Source organism: Bombus bifarius, unplaced genomic scaffold (assembly GCF_011952205.1).
Source record: "Bombus bifarius isolate JDL3187 unplaced genomic scaffold, Bbif_JDL3187 scf7180000008008, whole genome shotgun sequence".
Classification (NCBI taxonomy): domain Eukaryota; kingdom Metazoa; phylum Arthropoda; class Insecta; order Hymenoptera; family Apidae; genus Bombus; species Bombus bifarius.
Window position 1 is genome coordinate 1,570,218 of NW_022884386.1, and position 21,929 is coordinate 1,592,146.

The 21,929-nt window shown below is 34.1% G+C and overlaps 3 protein-coding genes across 9 annotated transcripts in view; all 3 read left to right on the top strand.

Moving 5' to 3' along the window:
* Window positions 1-61: 61 nt before the first annotated feature.
* On the top strand, window positions 62-7,591 carry LOC117206752 (apoptotic protease-activating factor 1). Of its 4 annotated transcripts, none has more exons than XM_033446349.1 (12): window positions 62-181; window positions 753-1,009; window positions 1,104-1,278; window positions 1,473-1,610; window positions 1,687-2,001; window positions 2,077-2,312; window positions 2,396-2,525; window positions 2,622-3,707; window positions 3,777-3,829; window positions 3,911-4,784; window positions 4,863-5,261; window positions 5,319-7,591. In XM_033446349.1, exons 2-12 carry the CDS (start codon window positions 822-824, stop codon window positions 5,829-5,831), a joined length of 4,107 nt encoding a protein of 1,368 aa, XP_033302240.1. In that variant the 5' UTR covers window positions 62-181; window positions 753-821; the 3' UTR covers window positions 5,832-7,591. The 4 variants fall into 4 exon arrangements, with proteins under 4 accessions (XP_033302240.1, XP_033302243.1, XP_033302242.1 ...); XM_033446352.1 differs by having other exon boundaries at window positions 1,482-1,610; XM_033446351.1 differs by having other exon boundaries at window positions 772-1,009.
* A 1,076-nt stretch (window positions 7,592-8,667) lies between these two features.
* Window positions 8,668-11,950, top strand: LOC117206754 (mitochondrial pyruvate carrier 3-like). The gene is made up of 4 exons (XM_033446358.1): window positions 8,668-8,986; window positions 9,606-9,646; window positions 10,419-10,615; window positions 10,930-11,950. The coding sequence occupies exons 1-4, from the start codon at window positions 8,902-8,904 to the stop codon at window positions 10,982-10,984; spliced, it is 378 nt and encodes a 125-aa protein (XP_033302249.1). The 5' UTR covers window positions 8,668-8,901; the 3' UTR covers window positions 10,985-11,950.
* A 369-nt stretch (window positions 11,951-12,319) lies between these two features.
* The window catches only part of LOC117206753 (synapse-associated protein 1), a 95,681-nt gene continuing 86,071 nt past the window's right edge, over window positions 12,320-21,929 (top strand). For 3 of the 4 annotated variants that reach the window (XM_033446354.1, XM_033446356.1, XM_033446357.1), the window contains exons 1-4: window positions 12,320-12,636; window positions 16,790-16,987; window positions 17,234-17,272; window positions 18,029-18,114. In XM_033446354.1, the coding sequence (XP_033302245.1) occupies window positions 12,500-12,636; window positions 16,790-16,987; window positions 17,234-17,272; window positions 18,029-18,114 (460 nt within the window). In that variant the 5' untranslated portion in view covers window positions 12,320-12,499. The remainder of the gene's footprint in view (window positions 12,637-16,789; window positions 16,988-17,233; window positions 17,273-18,028; window positions 18,115-21,929) is intronic. The other variant, XM_033446355.1, reaches the window with a different exon arrangement.

Below are 21,929 nucleotides of genomic sequence, written 5' to 3' on the forward strand. Positions count from 1 at the left end.
TGTAGATTTGGCAACAATGGCAACGACGCTGCTTGACTCAGGCACGCGGTAATAGTCATTTGCTTCAGTTAGTTCTAGATGGTGAAGTGAAGTTGCATTGAATGATAAGGCGATTATTTTATTTATCAAACAAAGGCCACGCAAAATATTGTACATTTTGAGCACAAACAGCATTAATCAGGTAAGATTGAATGAAGAATTATTTCTAAACATTTCCGAACAATTAAAGTCTTCGAATTTAATTTTGAAGTCATTGACCGAAGTATCCTTTGATTTTATGAAGTTACAGTTACAGGAAACGATACATTAAATAAGTAATTTTTATTACTATAAAAGTGTATTATTTATACAAGATATATAGAAGAATGAAACTTGTAACAAGATTATCTTCAAGAAAAACTTAGGTCTATACATATGTATATATAACAAAGATAATATGTATTTTATGAATGTTGTATTATATTTTTTCGTTTGTAAATTCTTTCGAAATAGTACTTTTGTAAATAAAATATAAACATTTATTATACAGAACATTCTAAGCATAACTAATTTCATACCTTTACTGTTAGTTTAATTTATTATTTAAAATATATATAAAGTAGACAGGTAACAGATATTTTGTCAAGGTTTATTTCGCTTGAAAGCTATGATATCTCTATATTTAGGAATAAAAAATGACGTTCTATATATACTTTTATTACCTGAGAATTTTCATGTTAGAATTAGAGTTTTATTTCTCTTTGTATTTATAGATAATTTTATTAAAAACAGGACAAATGTAATGTAACGAAGCATATTTACAAAATATCAAAAATATAAAAATGGAAAAATTGCATAAACATATTCTTAGAAAGCTACGAGAAAATATAGTGGCTGATATGGATGTACATAATGGTATTATAAAGCCATTGCAATCAGAATATATACTAAGAGATCAGCACATACAAGAAATTGAAAAAGGTGCTTCTAAACAGAGAAAAGCTGAAATTTTATTAGATATACTTCCAAGGTATAAATTATATATGGAATATAAAATTTGTTACATTTATGTAACAAGATATTTTTGAGAAGTTTAGTTTCCTTCATCATCCTTTATTTTTTAGTCGTGGTCCACTTGCATTTGATATTTTTCGTCAAGCTTTAAGACATCATTATGAATGGTTAAGTGATGATATGGATAAACTTGAAGAAAATGGAAAATCTTTTTCAGATATAAAGTATATGGGTACACCCACTCTTCCGCCAATTTCACCATTAACTGTGGTAAGAGAGGAAAAGGTATGTATATATATGTTATTAAAACATCAGATATTTATTTATTATTAATTGTGATATTTGTTATTATGCATGCATACTTATGGAAATCAATTATGTAAGTTTAAAAAGAAAAGTTATCACATAATTGTTAATGCCAATGTTATTCATTATGGATAATTTTTCTACAATGTTAAACTAATGGTTATTAATTTTAGATGAAACAGTTACAAAATTGCCTAGAAGAATTACAACCGAATGAATATATTGTACTCCATGGTATGAAAGGTTTTGGTAAATCGTCTTTAACAGCTAGCACATTAAAGAATAGTAAATTTATAAGAAATATATTTTATGTAAGTTGTCATACACTAAAAAATTATAAGCACAATATTTGTCTGTAATTTAAGCTATTCGTTATATTTCTTCCAGAATGAAGTATATTGGATCAAATTTGGACATAAGCGTTCAGTTGATGAAGATATATTAATTCAACTTAATAGACTATATCACCTTGTTAAGAACCTGGAAATATTACCAGATTCGTATAAACCAGAATCTTTAAAGGATTCGTTGATCCACTTCTTGCAAGATTACTTTAGTAGAGCAAAACATTGCAATGCTTTGTTAATTTTGGACGATGTTTGTGATAAAAAAATAATTGACACATTTGATTTTGAATGCAAAACATTAGTGATTACAGCTGATCTTGATGTTGTATTGGAAAAGAGACCTTGTGTCATTGAAGTAAATTATTTTTCCTATCTGTATGTGATATTTATTTGTTTTAATAAACATACTATGGATATTATTTATTTACAGATGAATGATGGATTTACTGAAGCAGAAACTTTAGGTCTGTTCGCTAAGGTGTTAGATACAGAAGTGGAACAACTTCCTGTAGAAGCGAAACTAATTAATGAAGAATGTAAAGGGATGCCTTTATTAATAGCAATGTTTTCTGCGCAATTTGAAGAATTTAAACATGATATGAAGTTACATTCAAAGAGATGGAGATATTACTTGGATTCATTAAGAAATAAGGATGAAAAAAATCAGTAATATGTCAAACATATAAGTGTATATATTTAAATAATTTCATCTTGGAATAATATGAAATAATGTTTTATATGTTTTTTAGAGTAATTAAAAAATTCTTGGAGAAACAAGAAGCCATTTTTAATATGTGTATAGATCAGTTACCTCTTGAAATGAGAGAACATTATGAAGAATTAGTTATTTTTAGAGAGGATGTTAATATAACACCGCAGGTAATACAACTTCTAGTCTTACATCATTTAATAATTGTATGTAAAACATTCAAAATTGTATATTATTGTTGTATACATTATATATTTGCTTTATAGACATTGGAAATTTTGTGGGGAGGATCCCCTTTTCAAGTTGAAGAAATGATGCTTGATCTATGTCATAAATCGCTTGCTGCTAAACAGTGGAATGCAGAATTACGAAGTTACATTTATGGCGTACATGATTTATTACTTTGCCACTTACGAAAAAAATTTTCAGAGGGTGAATTAGTAGAAATGCACAAGTCACTGATTGAAAAATATCGTAAATATTGTAATGGTAATTTTTCGAAATTACCGGCAGATAATTACAGTTATTCCTATATTGGATACCATTTAGAACAAGCAAAATTATATGATGAGTTTCCTAATATATATTTAGATTTTGATTTTATTCAACAAGCAATAATTCATAGTGGCCTAAATAATTTATTGATCGATTTAAATAATTATAAAAAGTATATTACCAAAGATTATGATCAAGTATATGAAATGCGCCTTATAGACTTGGAAAAATTCTTAGAAGAACAATCAAGTGTTATAGCAGAACATAGGCGTAAAAATTGTTTGGATATAGTACAAATTGCTTTGAGTCATCCTTATGAAGGATATGTTAAAGATACTGCCACTCAACTTGCAAAAGAAAGATCCAAGTATTTATATATATTTCATGCTAAAAAATTAAGGCACATGGATATGCCATTAAGTGAAGAAGTATTAACGAAAGTACACGCGTTATGTTTTACATGTGATCCAAACCTAATTTTAATTGGAAATGGAAGAGGTGAAATATTTTTGTGGGATATCTTTTACAAGAGGCAAAAAGTTTTCACTGGACATGACAAGAATTGTTGCATAAAAAAGATTATCATATCTAATGAAGGAGATTGTTTTTTATCGCTAGATGACCATGGTGTCGTGAAACTTTTCAGACTTTTTGATGACGAAAATTATAAACAAAATAATGTTGCTGTAGTAAGTCCGAGACAAAAACAGTCTTTTTGGAGTGGAATTTTTACAAGTAAAGTTCCGCATGATGATAGTTCAGTAGTATTTTCTGTTTCTGGTGAAATTATATTGGATATGACATTTGCACATGACAGTAGTTCTGTTGCAGCTTGTACAAACAAAGGAACGATAAGGGTATAAATATATTTAAATAGAAGTTTATTAACATATTTTCATTAAATAAAATAAGATTCTTTTCTTTAGATTTGGGATCGCCGTGGAAATATATTATCAGATCATGGCCATAGCCCTCAAAGGTAAATTTAATAAAATTGTTTGTTTATACATTGTTTATATATTGGTAGTAGTATAAAAAATAAAAACATAAATTTTTACAGTAACCTTAAAAATATAGCGTTTACAATGGGAAGTAATCTGGTTCATGTAATGGATGAAATACATGGTGTCCTAATATCGTATTGTAAACAAGGCGAAGAGTTTAAATATATATCACAATACAATGTAGATTTACAGAAAAAGAAAATTATCCTTTTCTGCAGTGTGCCAGAACAAAATAATTCTTTATTCATTGTTACTGAAGAGAAAGCTGTATATGTAAAATGGTTTAGATCACATAACCATATACACAGTTACAATAAGCAAACAAGAGCAAGTGTTGAAAATGAAAAAACTGTTTATGTTTGTGCTACTTTGACTAATGATGGTCGGTACATAGTCTTAGCTGATTCCAGTGGTTTTATAAATATATGGAATACAGATGTTGGACATCAGCCAATAGCTACTTATAGAAGTCGTGTCTCCTCCTTGGATACATATTGGTTAAGAGAAGAAGAATGTCACATTATTTGCGGTAGTGAAAATCAATTACTTCATAAGTGGAAACTTCCAGTAGAAGGAAGTAGTACTTCAATAAGGAAACATTTATTTGATGCAAAAGTACAGAATTTTGGTGATGCTCCGGATACTATTGTTACAGAAACTCTATCAAATACTATTATTACATTAGTCGATGATAATAAAATAGCAGAAACTGAACCTATTAATGCAAAAATAAATAACTTAATTCTTTATGCAGAGAAAATAATTTATGTCACTGATAAAGGCATTGTAAATATATTTAACATAAGGAGTAAGGAAAATATACCTGTATTAAACTTCACATCTAATGTGGAGTTAGTTGAAATTCTAGATATGAAAAGAGATCGCAACAATGATATACTCGTTTGTAGAGGAACTGATAATAACTTAAAAGTAAAATAAAATTGTATTATATATCAGAAATGATAAAATATTTCTAGATTGTCTTAATTTATATATTATCTTTTACAGGTGTGGGAAAACGTAAAACTAACGTATTTAATTGAAGATGCAGGATATATTATTGCAATTCATAAAGTTGATAAAGAATGTGTAGTAACAGTGACTAGAAATGGTATAATTACAATTTGGAATATTAATGGCACAAATTGGGTGCGAGTGGACATAGTAAAAAATCCAGACTCAGTTAGCATTTATAGTTGCTTAAGTTACCACAAAAGTTTTCTAGCTGTGTTAAATGAAAATGGAGATGTTGTACTCTATAAATTACAACAAAATACAATGTCTTTGCCGGCATATATCAAAATAATTGAATATTTTAGAAAAAAATATACCCAGAAATTAACATGCTGTGAAATTTCGCAAAATGAGAAGTATTTAGCTATAGGTTTCGAAGATGGAGACATTTCTGTAAGTATTCATTATAAACAATTTCCCTAGCTAAATTACAATATTGTTACTTTTCAGATTATTGATACATCAACATCGGAAGAGATAAATAAATTGAGTTTTCATACAAGTTCTGTTATTCAGTTATGTTGGGCTCCATCTGTAATTGAAGTCCCAATTTTGCTTTCTGTAAGTTCCGACGAATTAGTTTGGTGGAACATTGCTTTAGCTCTATACATACGTAAACCGAAATGGCCATCGATACGAATAAATCGCAGCATTAGTACTCCTTCCGTTGGTATAAAAGGAAATATTACTCCAAATATGACTACTAGTCAAAGCATAGACTCGTGTATCTTCAATATGCAAAATCAGGTAGAAGATAAAGATACTAAGTCTGACATAGATAAAGAAACTAAATTTTGGAAATTTAAAGAGGGTAAAAATCCTAACAAGCCAGCCTTATTAGGTGTTGTCGAGCTACCTTCGAATTTTTTTGCTAAAGTATGCATATCTACCGATTTTACAAAATTTGTCACAGTTGATATATATGGATCTGTTAGTACTTTTACATTATGTGGATATAATTAATGATAATTATTTTTATTAAATGGTTTTATAAATCAATTTAAAAAGATTTTATAATTAGTCTATTGAAATTATATTTGTTCTAATAATTTTACTTGCATATAAGTAAAAATTCGATATAAGCTCAATGCATTGAGTTTTATGAATGGTAGATGTGACTACTACATTGAGATAAAATACATTACAAGTAGAAAAATAAGAAACTGATCAATGCTGATGATCATAATAACGATGGTGTTAAAATTTTATTGCATTTTTATACAATCTAATTGATTGATGCTCAAAACTGCACATGGGGCACATGAAAACTATTTAACAATATCCTAATATCACTGCCACATGCATTTATCAGAAAATTATAAGATCTCTTATTTATACAATTATACAGAAAAGCCATAGTTGCAGTTCCGACTACATTTTTTATAATGAATTTATAGACAATACAATTTTTGGACAGACCTTAGAAGTAGCTATATATTTTGAGTCACTTATAGTTTTTAGACCCATTTCTAGGTGACTCAAGTAAATGTAGCTTGTAAGGTTTATTCTATTTATTACTTGTACAAATGCTCTTTTTTACATATTTTAGATAATTATACTCAAGTACCATATAGGGTACATACAAATGCTAATATATCATTTATAAGTAAGTATTATTGCAATATATAAAATATATTGTGGCATTATATACACAATTTTTGTAAATACGGATAATTGTATTTTACCACAAAAAGTCGCAAAGAAATTATTCATTTTTAACGATCAAAACTTTTATTATAAATACTAGAAAAATGCATAAAATATTTATATTACGTAATGAAACTAGAATATAATTTTATATAATTAGGAAATTTATTATCTTGTATTTCGATGTTTATTTTGTATTGTTTAAGAATAAATTACAAAGTGCTAAATTTGTAAGTCAATGATATGGAAGAAATTTCGATTTAAGTTTCTATTAATTTATAAATTATATTATAATAATGTTATAATATAATTATTATACACTATTATAAATGTGCGGGAGTAAGTCTTTCATAATATCTTAAAAAAATCAAATTTCATTCAACAAATATAAAATATAAAGTAAATTTCTAATGTTTTATAAATTATGGGAAACTTTCATGTCTGATTTTTGCTCGTTCATCGAACAACGAAGTCAATACTATTTTCTGTCGTTATTTTATACTATGTGCCTTAAATGTATAATAGATACGTATATTTAAAGACGTCGAATGTTTAGCGTGTTTGTATATTTAAGTTATATGTTTAACAATCAATTTATGACGCAATTTCCTTTAAATAAGACTTAAGTTATGCATTTACTTTATATATTGAACATAGACTATTGTATACTAAATGCATGGCATAAAAATTATACCTAATTTGTATCATAATAATATGATAAAATTATACTATAATTTTAAAAATTATAGATAATTTTTATGCCATTCATTTAATCTCAGTGTTTTTTCAATTTTAGCAAACTTATTTTGTTCTATACAATTATAGTATTACTAAATATTCTAATAAGATAAATATTTAAAGATATAACAAACAGAACAATAATGTATAGAGGGAAAGTTGTCAACATTACAAAGTACAATTATTGTAAAAGAATGAAATAAGATATATATTATACAGGTTGCATAAATTCTGACGCATTCGATGCATGCAATGACAAATATATAGTTATGTAGACGTCGAAATATTTATCAATTTTGTGATATAGGAATACACATGACCAATGTATTCAATGTTAACTGTGGTGCAATTTATGGGAGATGCGAACAATACCGCTGCTCATGAGTAAACCATAATGTTTGTCGGCCAAAATAAAGTTTGCATTCTCTCTCGTTGAGCTCAATTTTTAATAGCATTTATTGTACTATGTGCGATTTATTTTCATTTTACTTGATGTTATAAAGGCTATATACATTTTAATGTACATAAATAAAATACATTTGTAAATACATATTCTCGTTTCGTTCCCACGAGATCAACGTACCGAGAGCGGAATTGCGTTCTTAAAACGTGTTACCGCATTGCGATCCTCAACTCTACACGTGGTTAATATATTAATAGAACAGAATGACCATGCGACATACGATTTGGCAACTGCACACGCCGTTCAATTTTGTTCTCTAGGCCAATGCCAATACTATTTATATTATGGTATGTGTATTGTTAGTAGATGATATAGTACATTATCGGTAAAGTTAGAGAATTAATTTGCTTATCGTACGTTAGAAGTTTACTCTATGAAAAGTTATACACCACTGCAACAATTCATATCTTCGAAGTGCCAGAAGTATTCGGAATTCATTTGTTGAATTCATAACTATATGTGTCTATTAATAAACGCATCACTAAATTCCATTAATTGGAGATGACGTGACAGATAAGTATAATTTAGATTACACGATAACATCATCATATCAGTTGTAGTCTTATCCTCAAATGACAATACGATAATTTCATCGAACTTTTAAATATAACCGCTCAAATCTAACGATAAATTAGATAAATTTGTACATTGTTAAACGAAACTTTAATATTATACGTGTAATATTTCCTTTATTTTGATAGATCTTTGATTGATCAAAAGTGGTTAGGAACGAGATTTTACCACATGCTGTATTATTTTTAAGTATAGATTCGAATCGATATTTCTTGAAGGGTACTTGCACGTGCTAATAATCGCGCGTTGATTATTATATCGCTATTATCTGTAAATATTGATCGATCATGAGTGCATGTATGTTTAACATGGTCCTAAATAATCTACGATAGTGTGTGCGAATATAAACCACACATACAGAGATACAGAGTACGTTTTAGACTAGCGGTTTAGGTCCCGGAAATCTGTGAGGGGAAAGGAAAGAGCAGACTACCCGTGCCACCAGCGCGGCTACCAATCGGTGCACTTCACGATATTCAGTCTCAGTGTACGGATCGTCCTACCGCTTGTACTTTCCGCGTTCACTCGTTTTGTGGCAGATCTTTAAGTAATTCATCTTCTAAGTTTTGTTTGCCTTTTGCCAATTACTGGCGTGTGAACGCGTGGAACACAATGTCGGTCGCCTACAAAAACACAATGAATGCGATTGGCAAGTTTGTGCCACAGAAGTTCCAGCCACTGTGGAATCACCCAGCTGGTTAGTAAGTTATCAATGATTATCCAGTTTTCTCAAGCAGTGACACGTGCGTACAACATATGCGCTCGTGTCACTGTGCATCACTCTCATTCGGTCGAAGGAGCAAAAAGTAGCATGTCGTGACGTCATACAAGCTTTAGGCATACCTTACTTTTTTGCTGTCTCGCGTATCATACGATACTATAAATTTAGATAAACTTGACCGTCATTCATGTCTGTGAATATGTAAATCAATGTCATTCCGTGACACAATGTCTTGCATATCTGCTAGACCTTGGATAGTTTTATGCATTTTTCCTATCATGTTGCCTAGCGAATTTATACAATGTCAACGAGTTCAAAGTATTAATGATAACGCATTAATATTCACTGAATAAATATCTGAAAGCTTACGACAGATTAACTTTTTTGTAATTGGAATTTGGAACTTGTTGGAATGCGATTAAGTAACGTGTGTACGTTTTGAAATACTATTCACGTGAATTCGGAGATATGACACAATCGTTATCACTATACCACGAATTGATCGTATTTTATTTGTTTTTTCTTTTTTCGATTACATATGAGTAACATACAAAAGAAATACATAACAGCAATTCGACCTATTTTCCCCTTTCAGGTCCGCAGACTATATTCTTCTGGGCACCAGCTTTTAAATGGGTCAGTAATATCTGAAGTTTTAACGTCTCGTGAAGTATTTAATATACATACGTATATTTTTTGACATATACACAGCGTATCAAATTGTGACAGGAGAAGAAAATCGTTAATCACGTTTTAAGATCTTTCCTTATCTAAATATACATACATAGTATTTCTTTCTCTAGTGTAAATGAATCAATTTTAACATGAAATAGATTGTACGCGTGTTTCACGTCCTTCGTTGCGCTAAACGTTATAAAAATATTTCTCGACCGTGTATCCTCATGGACTTGATCCAAATGCGATGTTGATCTGGTAACGTTTGTTACGAAAGAAACTATGAATCTCGTTATTGTCATCAACATCACGTTTAATAATTCCGTAATGGCTTTACATTTCCACAATGGGGCATAGAATCAACCATATACATTCATCATCGATACCTATTTTCTAACACAATATTAAAGAACAATAAAGGAAAATTATCTCGCGTAAATGTCGCATACTCGTAACTTAGACAAATGTAAATTTCACGGATAATGTCTCTTAGGTATCACGCGCGCGTGCGTGCATATTTTATAACAAATCGCGGTCAATCTACCCAGCTGAATATAGGTCAGCCTTCTAAAGTAAATCATCCGAATATGATCTGCATTGTTGACCCTTTCGTTATTCCCCATTCTGTCGTAATACGCGCCTTATTTTCCTTCTTCGTTTCTTTCTCATTTTTTATAATATAATACATATGTATATATTTTAATTACGTTAAATCGGAGTTTGCAAATTACAGGGACTTGTAATAGCTGGCCTCAGTGATCTGCAGAGACCAGCAAGTCAAATCTCTGTTAGCCAATCGTCTGCCTTGGGCATTACTGGCTTGATCTGGACCAGGTACTCTTTAGCGATCACTCCGAAAAACTGGAGTCTTTTTAGCGTAAATCTCTTCGTCGCTATAACGGCTTTGTACCAAGTTAGTCGAGGAATAATGTAAGTCTATGTTTTATATGTTATGCAAGAATCTTTAAGTTAGCATAATAATAATCATATAATGATCTCTCTGTTCTGATGTATTATTTATAGCGGATATATCGATATGTTGATATACACACATATACATATGTCTTTCCATTTAAACATATATTTTCTATTCATTCGATGAACGTTAAACCAATATCATTATATTATGCGTTGTATGCACTACGTATGAATAAGCGATAAATTTCAAAGAAGTCGATATTAAATTACAAGATTCTATCTTATGTATGTATTTTACGTGTCTGATTAAATGATATATTTTGCAGGTATCAAAGAGAACAAGCATCTTTAACTGAAACGGCGCTGGCGAAAGAAAAATAGTGACTATGTCAGGACAATGTACATTCCTAGAGATCCAAATACTTAAATGTATATATCTAGAATGTTAGAATTACTTTAGTGACTTGCGGAATTTATTCGACCTTTACGTAATTTCGAACAAGAGTAAAACGCAAAGATAGGGGAATTCATAATCTGCATTGATCATGAACTTCCAGTGACTATGAAAGTTTCATAGTTAAATTGTAAATATTACAAATTCTAGTAAATTGGTGTTATATGTATAAAAAAAGAATTAATTAACGTAAGCCGTAAGCAATCACTGAGATAACGGATAAAAGTAATCATAAAATCCCGAAAGTAAGCAATTGCGAATTAGATAGATTAGACCAATTACAAAAAAAGAGATTAAATGTAATGTTCGAAAGTAAACGTTAAAAATGTCAACATTCAGGAACGCGAGACACCAATAATTGGAAAACTCAAAACTTTAAAATTTTAAACGTTGATGGCCAAGAAGCAAACGATATAGATTGTCATGTTAGTCTGTTTAATATAAAATATGTTTGAATACGAAAAATGGGACAGTAATAGCATAAAATTCTTCATAAAATGTTCATATTAAGCTGTGATATTGAACATAAGATACTGTTCGTATCTTTATTTCATTTAGCAATGCACAAATTTTAATCCTATACGAAGTACAAATGTACCAATGAAACACATAGAACATAATTTCAATGTGCAGTACAACACTTGAAGGCATATATTGTAAACTAAGACACCAATCTATAGTACATTAGTCTGTAGTAATATAATAGATTTAGGTGAATATGCTTACGTACATATCTACCTCTAATTTTAAGTAACAATGTACAATTTATTGGTCTTAACGATTCGCAACACTGATGCTGAAGCACTCGAAGAAGTAGGAAATGTACAAATTGTATACCAAGTTCGATAATGTTATCATTGCCTTGTATACATATAATAAAATAATATATTTTTCTAAAAACTGTTTCCTAATATTATTTTTTTCATGTTTAGTTTTATCGTTAGAAAAGTAAATCGTTATAATTCATGTAATTTTGTGAAATATACTATTCACTGCTTTTTGTATTTAAACTATGGCGCTAAAAATTACGCTCTATCTGAGAGAAAATTGTACTAGTGTCCCTAGAAAATCTAGGAATATTTAAATTTGCAAGCACTGTTTATACGGCAATGTATAAATTACAACTTAGATTGTACAGGTTGTATTTTGCGCGACGTACCACGATACCCTTCGAAATCGATTGCGATATTAGTTCCACCTTTTTCCGTTCGATACGGGAGACGCTACGATCGAGCGAATTACATTGCGCAATGTGAAGTGCGCTGTCGCACGTAGATCCGCGCAGTTCGTGGTTGCGCGACCGTTGAAACGGATAAGTCTTCGTCGTCATTCGGTCCCGCAAGGGTTTCCAGTAACGTTTGTGCTAGCATAGAGGATAGAAAGGAGACAAAGATATTACGCTCATATTCAAGAGTGAAGTAATTGTCGCATTGTAATTGAAAATGTTCACCGGTTTAACGAATCAGGTGTCTACATGGATGGGGAAAAAAGGAGAAGACGCCGGCACAGAATTGCCGACTGAAGAGGCGAAACTTCCCACGGGTGCTGAAGGAGGAGAAGATCCAGATAGAAAAGACAGGTATCGTTATTAACCTATATTATCGTCTTACTATTGAATGTCGTAACCTTTTTCAGACGAATATTATCCTGACATTCTGTAAAAACGAACCTCGTAACAATCGCACCTATAACATTCCCTCCTTTATAGAATCGTGTATTGCGTTTTAATTTTCGTAGAAATACGTTTTATTTGTCGTGTAGATACAGTTATTTTCAACAGAGAATGCGTAAGTCATGATCGAACGTCAGACACGCGTATATGCTCTTTTTGCGCATCTGCACAACGCGTTAAAAGTTTTACATTCGATCTTGAATATAGTTTTCGGATTAGATCGATAACATTCGTATTTCTCTGCTAATATAAATTACTTACTGGACGGCAATATGACGTTTCATAAAGCGGAATGAGGTTAAGATACGCGGTGGTCATACATTTATATAATGCAGTACAACTGAAAAGGAGACTAGTAAGACAGCATTGGGATTAGATAAGTTTATCTCTGTTCTCTTAACTCAAAATTGAATGTCAATAAGATACAACCGCGTAACTGCACAATATGCATTTATCTTTTTCTTTCCATATATCGAAAATACATCTTAATTTGTAAAACTGCATCGAATGACAACAGCATTAATGACAGATACAAAACCCTACTATTATTACCCCGTGTCTATCATACGGTGGTTTCATTTTCGTTCAAAATTACTCCAATGAAGAATTCCATGTCTCGATTCATGCATATCTGCTAAGGGTATCAATTAATTTCTTTGAAGCACCAAGAAAGCAGAAACTCCCTGTTTCTTTTTTAATTCCAAATTTTAATCCCAAATTTTCAAAGCGACATTTCGTACAAAATGTACGTCACGATACATTATTCTCTATTTCCATTTTATGAGATCTGATATTAAACGTTACAAGCGTCTATATGTTACATCACACTCTTCTCGCCTCCGTAACTTTCCTCGATATTCCTAGCGATATAGTTTATACTTTTCGCTTGGAAAATGCGAGATTTGTCGCCGATTTGCATAGGCGTTATCGAATAACTTCGTAAATGAAACACGTTTATACAGTTATTTCCTAAAAGTTATGTCGGCAGAAATGGATTTCGGGAATAGGATTGCATGGGTCGATGGAACGTCATCGCGTTACACAAATCGCTATCACAAATTTCCTAATACGATCTCACGTATGCGTTTACTAAATCGCATTACTAAATCTACCAAACCAGTCGACATGACTAATTCGTAATTTTTCATATGTCATATAAATGCGTTTGTTGGAAGTTGAATGATTTTTCGTTAAGTACACGTATGGGTAAAGCCTTGTTTTTTGTTCTTGGTATCTGTATTTTTTCGTCTATTTTCCATTTCGATTTCTTGGGTAGGAATTTCGCATCTTCCTGGTTGGTAATACTAGTGTTAACCCCCGTGTCAGCGCTCATTGCGCCGAAATCAATGCGCCATTCAATGGATTTCTTTTTTTATCAATCTAAAATTTAACGTTTAATCGAAATAATCTGTACTTGTGTTCCATTCTCTGTTCTTACTTTATTTTATCGTTCCTATGGTTTTTAGTGTATTTTTGCGAAATATACGAGTCGCGATACCTTTATACGTATTAAGCGTATTCTTAACAACGTAAAATGAGTTTCCTCGCGTTGGCCAAGTGACTCACAATAGAAAGTCAGTTCCCTTTCTCCGCTTTACGACGAGAATTCGATTTTTGTTTTTCACCTCTGCACCCGCCCGTATACGCGTTGCGAGCATCGAGAGACTTTTTTCTCTCTTCTTTTTTTCCCCCCCCAAAGAGTCACGGTTTCACCCGTTAATTTAATTCCCTTTATTCGATCGCGTCCGGCTATTTTTCCTTGGACGACTGGGTGAAGGTGAAAAAAGCACGACGTTGCCGATGAACACAGCTTTCCAAGTCAGATACGTTATCGAGCTGCCTCTTGATTCGACCGTGCCACTCGTCTTCTATGAAAGACGTAAAAAAGAAGAAGAGAACGAGAAAAATAAAAAAAAAAAAAAAAAAGGAAGAGATACCAAGAGTGGAAAAAAGGAAAAGAAAATGAGACGAAAGATCGTGGTCGTTTTCATCGATCGTACGAACGAAACAGTTTCACGAGAGGGAATTTCTCGATACAGTTTGCCCGGTTGATTATATTCTGCACATCTTCGACATACTGTTCCAGTATGCATCGTTGATGAACATGAATTTCGTCAAAGGCGTGGAAGAATTTCCGGCGTGGAAATTCTGCTCGTTTGGAAAAATTGTTTCCCCGTTGGAAGATCGGAAGCAATGTTTTCTAAGAAGTCGGCGATATAATGCCTATATACGTGATTGAACGATGGTGTAGTCGAGGATTCGAACGAGCTCCATTCGTGTACGAAGAAACAGCGATGTTTCCATAAAGGAGTGGGGGGCGGTCGTAATCTTTTATATAGGTCGCAATCGATACCACCGCAGTCGCCCTCCCACGAAACTGTTAAATTTCGTATAATAGTAATGAGACCTCGTAATTTTTTCCTTTCTCCCATTTCTCTAATATTTATTGCTACTTTTATTCTCTGTCATATTTTTTCCTTCTTTTTCCTCTTTCGTTGGTTTTTCTTCTTTTTCTTCTTCTTCTTTTTTTTTTCTTTTTTCTTATTTCATGGTTTAACGACGAACGAAGAGACGATAAATTTTCTAATTTTTCCTCGATCATAAAATATTTTAGGGAAATACGTTTGTTCTTTCGACGAACGGTGAGTTATTGATAAACGAAAATAATTGCAACGGCTCGATGCGCATTTCATACCGCGATATTGATACGGCTCCTCGAGGTTTGTACGCGGAATTCCGAGGAGTGGCGTTAATAGTTTCCATGTTTAACAAATTATTTTTACAATAAACCATGATGAAAGATGGTAACCATCGATGCAGACACGATGCATAGTGGTGTAAGTCGGGCCACTGATATTTTTCATAAAACAGAGAAAACGTGTCGTCTGGTTATCGTTGTAAAGAAATTTATTTAATTACGATGATACAGACACGATACTCGTAATAGTTGAAATACGTGGCTATTCCAAATTCGTAAATTCTCGATTTACCCCACAATGATTTTTATTTCGTCTTTATTTACGATTCCGATCGAGTACGGTAAATTTTCGAGAAAATCGATGCATTGTTATCAATAAAAATTAATTAGAGCAAGGAAATGATACGTATCTGTGGAAAAGGTCGTTCGTTGTTCAACCATTTGCTAAGAATCAAGAAAAACGGTGCTAGGGAGATGAAATTGTTCACGATCCTCAGCCACAGATCTCTCTATCGATTGGACAAAATTATAACATCGGTAAATCATTTATAAAAGCCGCGGTACTATTTATTAAACGAGTTACAGTTGCCACAGTGTTTCTCGTTGCCCTTGTTACTTAACTCGATCACGTTGACCCGTTTTTCCACCTAACATATTTACAGCGAATAGGCAGGAATCGAAAGCACACTTTGCAGTACGTTCTCCTTCCATTGGCCTGTTTCCCTGCAACGTTAGGTAACCATGGCGAGAAGGCAGCCTCGAAGAGTTTGGGCAAATAGTAAAAATGAGAAGCACGTCACGATGTTTATACAGTTCTCAAAATTTCAGCGAAAAAGCTGGTCGACTCGGCGAATTTCCCGCGTTTCCTCCTACTGTAATTATTATTATATACGCGAACGAGGAATAATGGAGCAGGATAAGTACGACGATCAGGATAAATGCCTGGTGAAATTGTATCGCGTTAACGTCTCTTAATAACGACGTTGCTAGACGATGCGCTTTTCCAACTTTCTCGTTCAAGTTATTACCTGCAACTCGCAGTTCGAACTTTGCCACGTTACACGATAACGCGATTAAAAAAAGGGAAGAAGAAAAAGTAAATAGACTGGGCTAATTATCGCTGTACAAACTAGCGCGAAAATAGAAAAACACTCGTTCGCAGCGAACGCTCTCTCCCGTTCGACTTTCCTTTCCTCTGTCTTCCCTCGTGTGTGACTTTCTGTTTTGACATATCGATTTCTGATTTCTTTCTTTTTTTTTCTTTTTTCTTTTTTAGTTTCGTATTACGGTAGCTGTACAATGTCGAACGAATCCCATAGTTGCTGCGTTAAATTAAAGAAAAGTCGTTCCTTTTGTGCGTAGCCCGACCAGAAGCATGCTGGTTGGTGTAAAATCGCAGATGACAGGCTGGTTCAGCGGAGGAATTCCGGGATTGAGCCGCGGTGCTGGACAGGGAGGTGACGGCGAATCACAGGCGGGAAAACCTATGAACGGAGCCCAAATGGCGCAAAATACCGAGAGCACCGTAGCCGAACAGACGAAAGACGACGACGCCAGCAGGTAAGAACTCTTGAAACGTTTCGTCCATTCTTCTGCCCAACTATGGAAAATGGTAGTAACTGCGATAAGCGTAATACGAATTTCTTGGTATCTTCGAAGATGTAGTTAAACGTAACACACAAGCTAAATAAGTTATTAATATATTTTCTGCTTTTTAGATAAGATAGTGAACGTAGTAAGCTATACATACATATATGTGAATTTCCTACAAATTGTTTGTTTAATCGATACTGTCTTTCTCCATAGTTGGACAAACTTGTCAGAAGCAGTCTCGACCGTACCACGGTGAGGTTTTTTTTGGAAATGATACTGCGATCCTTTGCGGTTCCAGCGAAATTCGACATTTTATTGCGATCCTGTCCGATAAAGTTACTTTAAGGCAGCTCCGATTTGGCTATGTTTTATATCTCGATTCGCGTTATCGCACTGTCAATGTTTATGCAAATTCGTATCTTCATCGTCGCGACGAGATAGAACTCGAACAGAGATTTGTCGCTTTATTCTACGATGATACAACGAGTACGTTAATTTGGATATTCTCGCGTATTTTGTATATCTCCGCGCATTTAGATTGCCCAGGAATGCACAAAATTAAGCTTGGCTAGATTAAACTCGCGCTTTGACGCGAACGAGAGTGCGTTTTATACGCAGAAAACGAATGAAGCGAGAATAGAATGTTGAGTCGAGCTGGGCGTGCGACTGCGAAGGATCGATTAGTTAAAGAGTTAACAAGCACATTTGTGATGGCTCCCACTGTTGTTAGAACAATTTACACGCTTCTTTTTTAATTATTCGATCAATCGATCGATAAGGTAAGCGTAGGTATTGGAAATCAAGGTAGCTTGTACACCGTTTAAGAAGCCATTGAAGTTCACTTGACACGTTAATGCACTGCGTAATTTATTTTCTTTCTTCACGTATACTCGATCTGCATCCTACGTTAAGCTTTCTGAAAATCGCTGTAGGATAGCGTTGATTGCACGACAAAGTGCAACCTTCCTCGTAGTTCCTCGTTCAGTGTTTTTCTCGTCGTATTTACAGCGCGACTGGCGGAGCTGACAGTGGTCCCGCGAGTTTAGAAGGTTCTCCATCCGAGGACAAGGAAGGACAACAGGCATTCGGTGGAGGTGAGTCTCCGTAAAATTTTTCTCGTCGTTTTCTCTACTTTCTGGCGAGTGAGTACGAACGGCAATCGGATACGTTACGTATTAATAAAATCGAAACGTTATGCAGAATGGCGTGCGAGCGATAGAGAATGTCGTAAGAATTTGTTTGTTCGACGCTTGATGCTGATACTCCGCGATGTTTCGGCGCCGATCATTTCTAACGGATATTTGCCTTTACTCGTTTACCTTTTGCGATGGTAAATGATTTTAAGCCGGTGAGTGGCGAAAATAACTGCGAAGGAAACTTTTAATTAGATGCAAGTTGGCAGAAATGAAGAAGTTGCAAGGACTTTTCAAGGAACTGACTCGTTGCCAGTTATGTTTGTTACGAGCGAGGAAACGGTTCTTGTTAATAAGAAAGTGCAAGGGAAAAGGAATTCTATTTATCCTTTCGATGAAAGTAGCTTATCGTAAAAAGAACCGAAAACGAGGATCACTTTCGTTCAGCCTGTCAGTTACTTCTGTCCGATGTTACGACAAGTTGCAGGATCTTGACAGCAGGATTTAAGTTCGTCTAGTACGTTTATCAGTAAACAGGCTTTGATAACAGATCGATTCGAGTGCTTCTGCGTGGAGTTAAGGGAAAAGACAGACAGAGTAGGATGGGAATTACGACGCAGTTTACGATCGTATTACCCTTAAGGCGAGCATGTTATTGCTATTATATTCGCCGATAAAACATCGGTAGACAATAACGAATGCTCATTACCAGCCAAGTAACGTAATTTCTTGTTAGAAGCTTAAGAGCCAGGCACCAGATAGAAAGTTAAAACGTCTTCGACGTAATCGTTAGCGCGAACATCAAAGTTAAAAAACTTCGAGAGCCAAAGAGAGGGGCAAAAATGAAATAATTTAAATTAAATTAAAAATTATTCAACGATAATTTAAATAAAAAAAAATCCTTAGTCAGTTCACGTCGTTGGCAGTTAAATCCCTCAAAGCAAATCTGCAACAGTATCGTCGACGTTTTTCTAAGAGATTTATGCGTCTCTTGGTTGTCGGTTTAGCGATCACGAGCGGCATTTATCCGTATAAACGAGAAAGCTTCTTTCGTTTCCGTATGCGCACTCGTGACGCACACCTTCGCGTCTTAACCGTACCTCGTATATACCAGAGATTTGATTTTTCCAAATGTCCTTCGGTGTTTCGATGCGCATATCGAGACGTACGGTAGCTACGCGATCCAGTAAAAAATTCAACCGAGCAACTATCAGCGGTCTCGATCTCTCGGCTCACCCACGTTCAGCTCGTTCGATTAATGATGCAGTTCTCTTCGTCGATAAAGTTTAACGATTCGATATCGAGACCGCTATCGTGTTACCCAACTATTAAGTTAGCTTTCATAACCCGTTCTGTCCTTCCTCTTTCCTTCTACTTCGTCTCCGTTAGCCGTGCGATCTCTATCTTTTCCCTTTCCTTATTCCTGTCTCCTCATTCCGCTTCATTCCTATTTCTTCTTCCTCGCCATTAACTCGACTCGTATTTTATTCCACGGGATAAATCTATACCGTTGCCGGTTCGTGCATTCGAAAGAACTTCGTTTCTATTCTGGAGTATATGGCAACGCGATTTTTTCGCGTCTGTACGCAGAGACAGCGCCAAATTTCTCTCGCACAGATCTCATCGATAACGTTTACTCGGGAACGCGATGCGAGGTAGCTGATATTTTTTCTCTTTCCATCGTATCACGCTCTGTCATGTGCATATTTCTCTGGTAGAAAACGCTTGCACGAGCGAAGAGAGAAATAGGTGGAGCGGATGAAAAAAATAAAAGAAGAAACGAAGGAGACGACGCGTTATATCGTTAATTATCATTGAGCTCGATGAGATTTACCCGCGTCGGTTATTGCGATATTTTTCAACGTGAAACACGAGACAGTCGCTTGAAATGCGGCAACGCGACGGTGGATACAATTTATCGTTGATTCGCATAATCCATTCGTCGACGATCGATCGATAGATCGTTCACACGGCGTCGTATATTTCTTTTACTCTACAGGGAGCGAAACAAAGTAACAGGGCATTGGTAGAGACCAATTAATTTACGATCATTTTGCCAGATACTCGTCACGAGTGGAACATTTTTATTTCTGCCGTTATAATTAATTTATTTATTTATCGATTTCAAGTTGAAATGTTGCAGAATGCGGACGAACGGAATGCACCGTATTTTAACGTCGAACGTTGCTGTGTTTTTCTTTTTTTTTTTTAGCGTTATTAATCGCTTGTTTCAAATTTCGCTTTAACGTTTCAGAGAGAAAAATTGACTAGTACGATTTACAAATAAATACGATCGAATATAAATTTAACGTAAGATTGTGATAAAGTTTATCGTTGTTTTTCGCGGAGAAGCTCGCGACTGTTCGCGATTCGATCGCAGACTGTGCCAACGAAACGATAAAAGCTGCACTTAATTTTCGTAACGCGTATTTGTACGCGTCGAATGACTTTGTTTGCTACTTTCAGACGGAAATATCGCGCCGTTGATGAAAATGTCGACTCATGATGCAGTTCGCGTCGTTTGTTATCACGTTGAAATATTTAAAAGCCTTTGTCGCGCTGCCAACAACGTCCAACGTTTCCACCTGTCGTTTCATATCGAATCAAAATTTTAATTTGCCACCGTGTCGAGCGACGAAATGGTCGTTGACACGTTCGTTCAAATTCATCGGCGATTCATCGGCGTATTTTGCATATTCTATTGTATATACAGGACGTTTCAAAATTTGCGAATACATTTTTCTCGAGGAATACATTTACTCGAGGAATACATTTTTTAATTAAAAATATAAAATACAGTTCGTACGAATATGATCCGTGTATTGGAAAGTCGATGAAACTTTAATATACTGTCTACGAGGAAGTGATCAGGCCGTGGATCTAAAAGATCCACCAGGAGAAGGATAATTATCTTCTTTTCTTTAATTAGTTCCACGTTTAATTCCTCAGATGTCTAATATGATATCTTCCGGTTACATTTTATTATTAATAGATCGAGTCGCCTTTTTACTATCGCCGAAGATAATATATCTTTTAATCGTATCGTTATCAGCGGTCTGGAAAGTCTGTTAAATTCGAATTATTTGCCACTCTCGTTTCGCAATAATTTGCTATAATTTCTGAGAGTATTTAGAGTCTTCGATAGCTAATACGTTTTAGTAGATAACGTTGAAGTTTACGCTCTGATGTTGTATCCAAGAGGAGCATTGGCAAATTTGAAAAACATCCGACACTCTTTCAAAAAGGGTGAGATACTCGATAATTCATGTAAATTCTTTCGTTCGAATCGAAGATGCTCGTTTTAAACGATTACGTAGAAAGCCTTATTCTTATTTCTGTATACTCGAATCACCTCTGAAGTACACGTACCTACCTTTCTAGAACACCTTGTGTATAACCCATTATAAAATCCTATCGTTCAGAATTTTATCCCAGAGTCGCTTGTTTTCGCGCATAACGAGGTTACAGATACGCTGGAAAAGCGTAGAGAACTTTTCTCGAGAACGATATCGACCGTGCTCCCCTATTTCACGGTTCTATACGTATCTCTGCTCGATTCCACCCCCACATCGGTAGACAAAGGTATGAAACTTGGAAATTATACGTCTTATGCTGCCAGCCGACTAGATCTCTCTCTCTCTCTCTCTCTCTTTAACTCGATCGCAGACTCGATGGAAAGCAATTGTTTTTCTCTTTAACCTGATGTTATTATAAATCTACGTAAAGACGCACGTAGAATATTGAAATTTCTTCTCTTTACCCTGCATATTATGTTT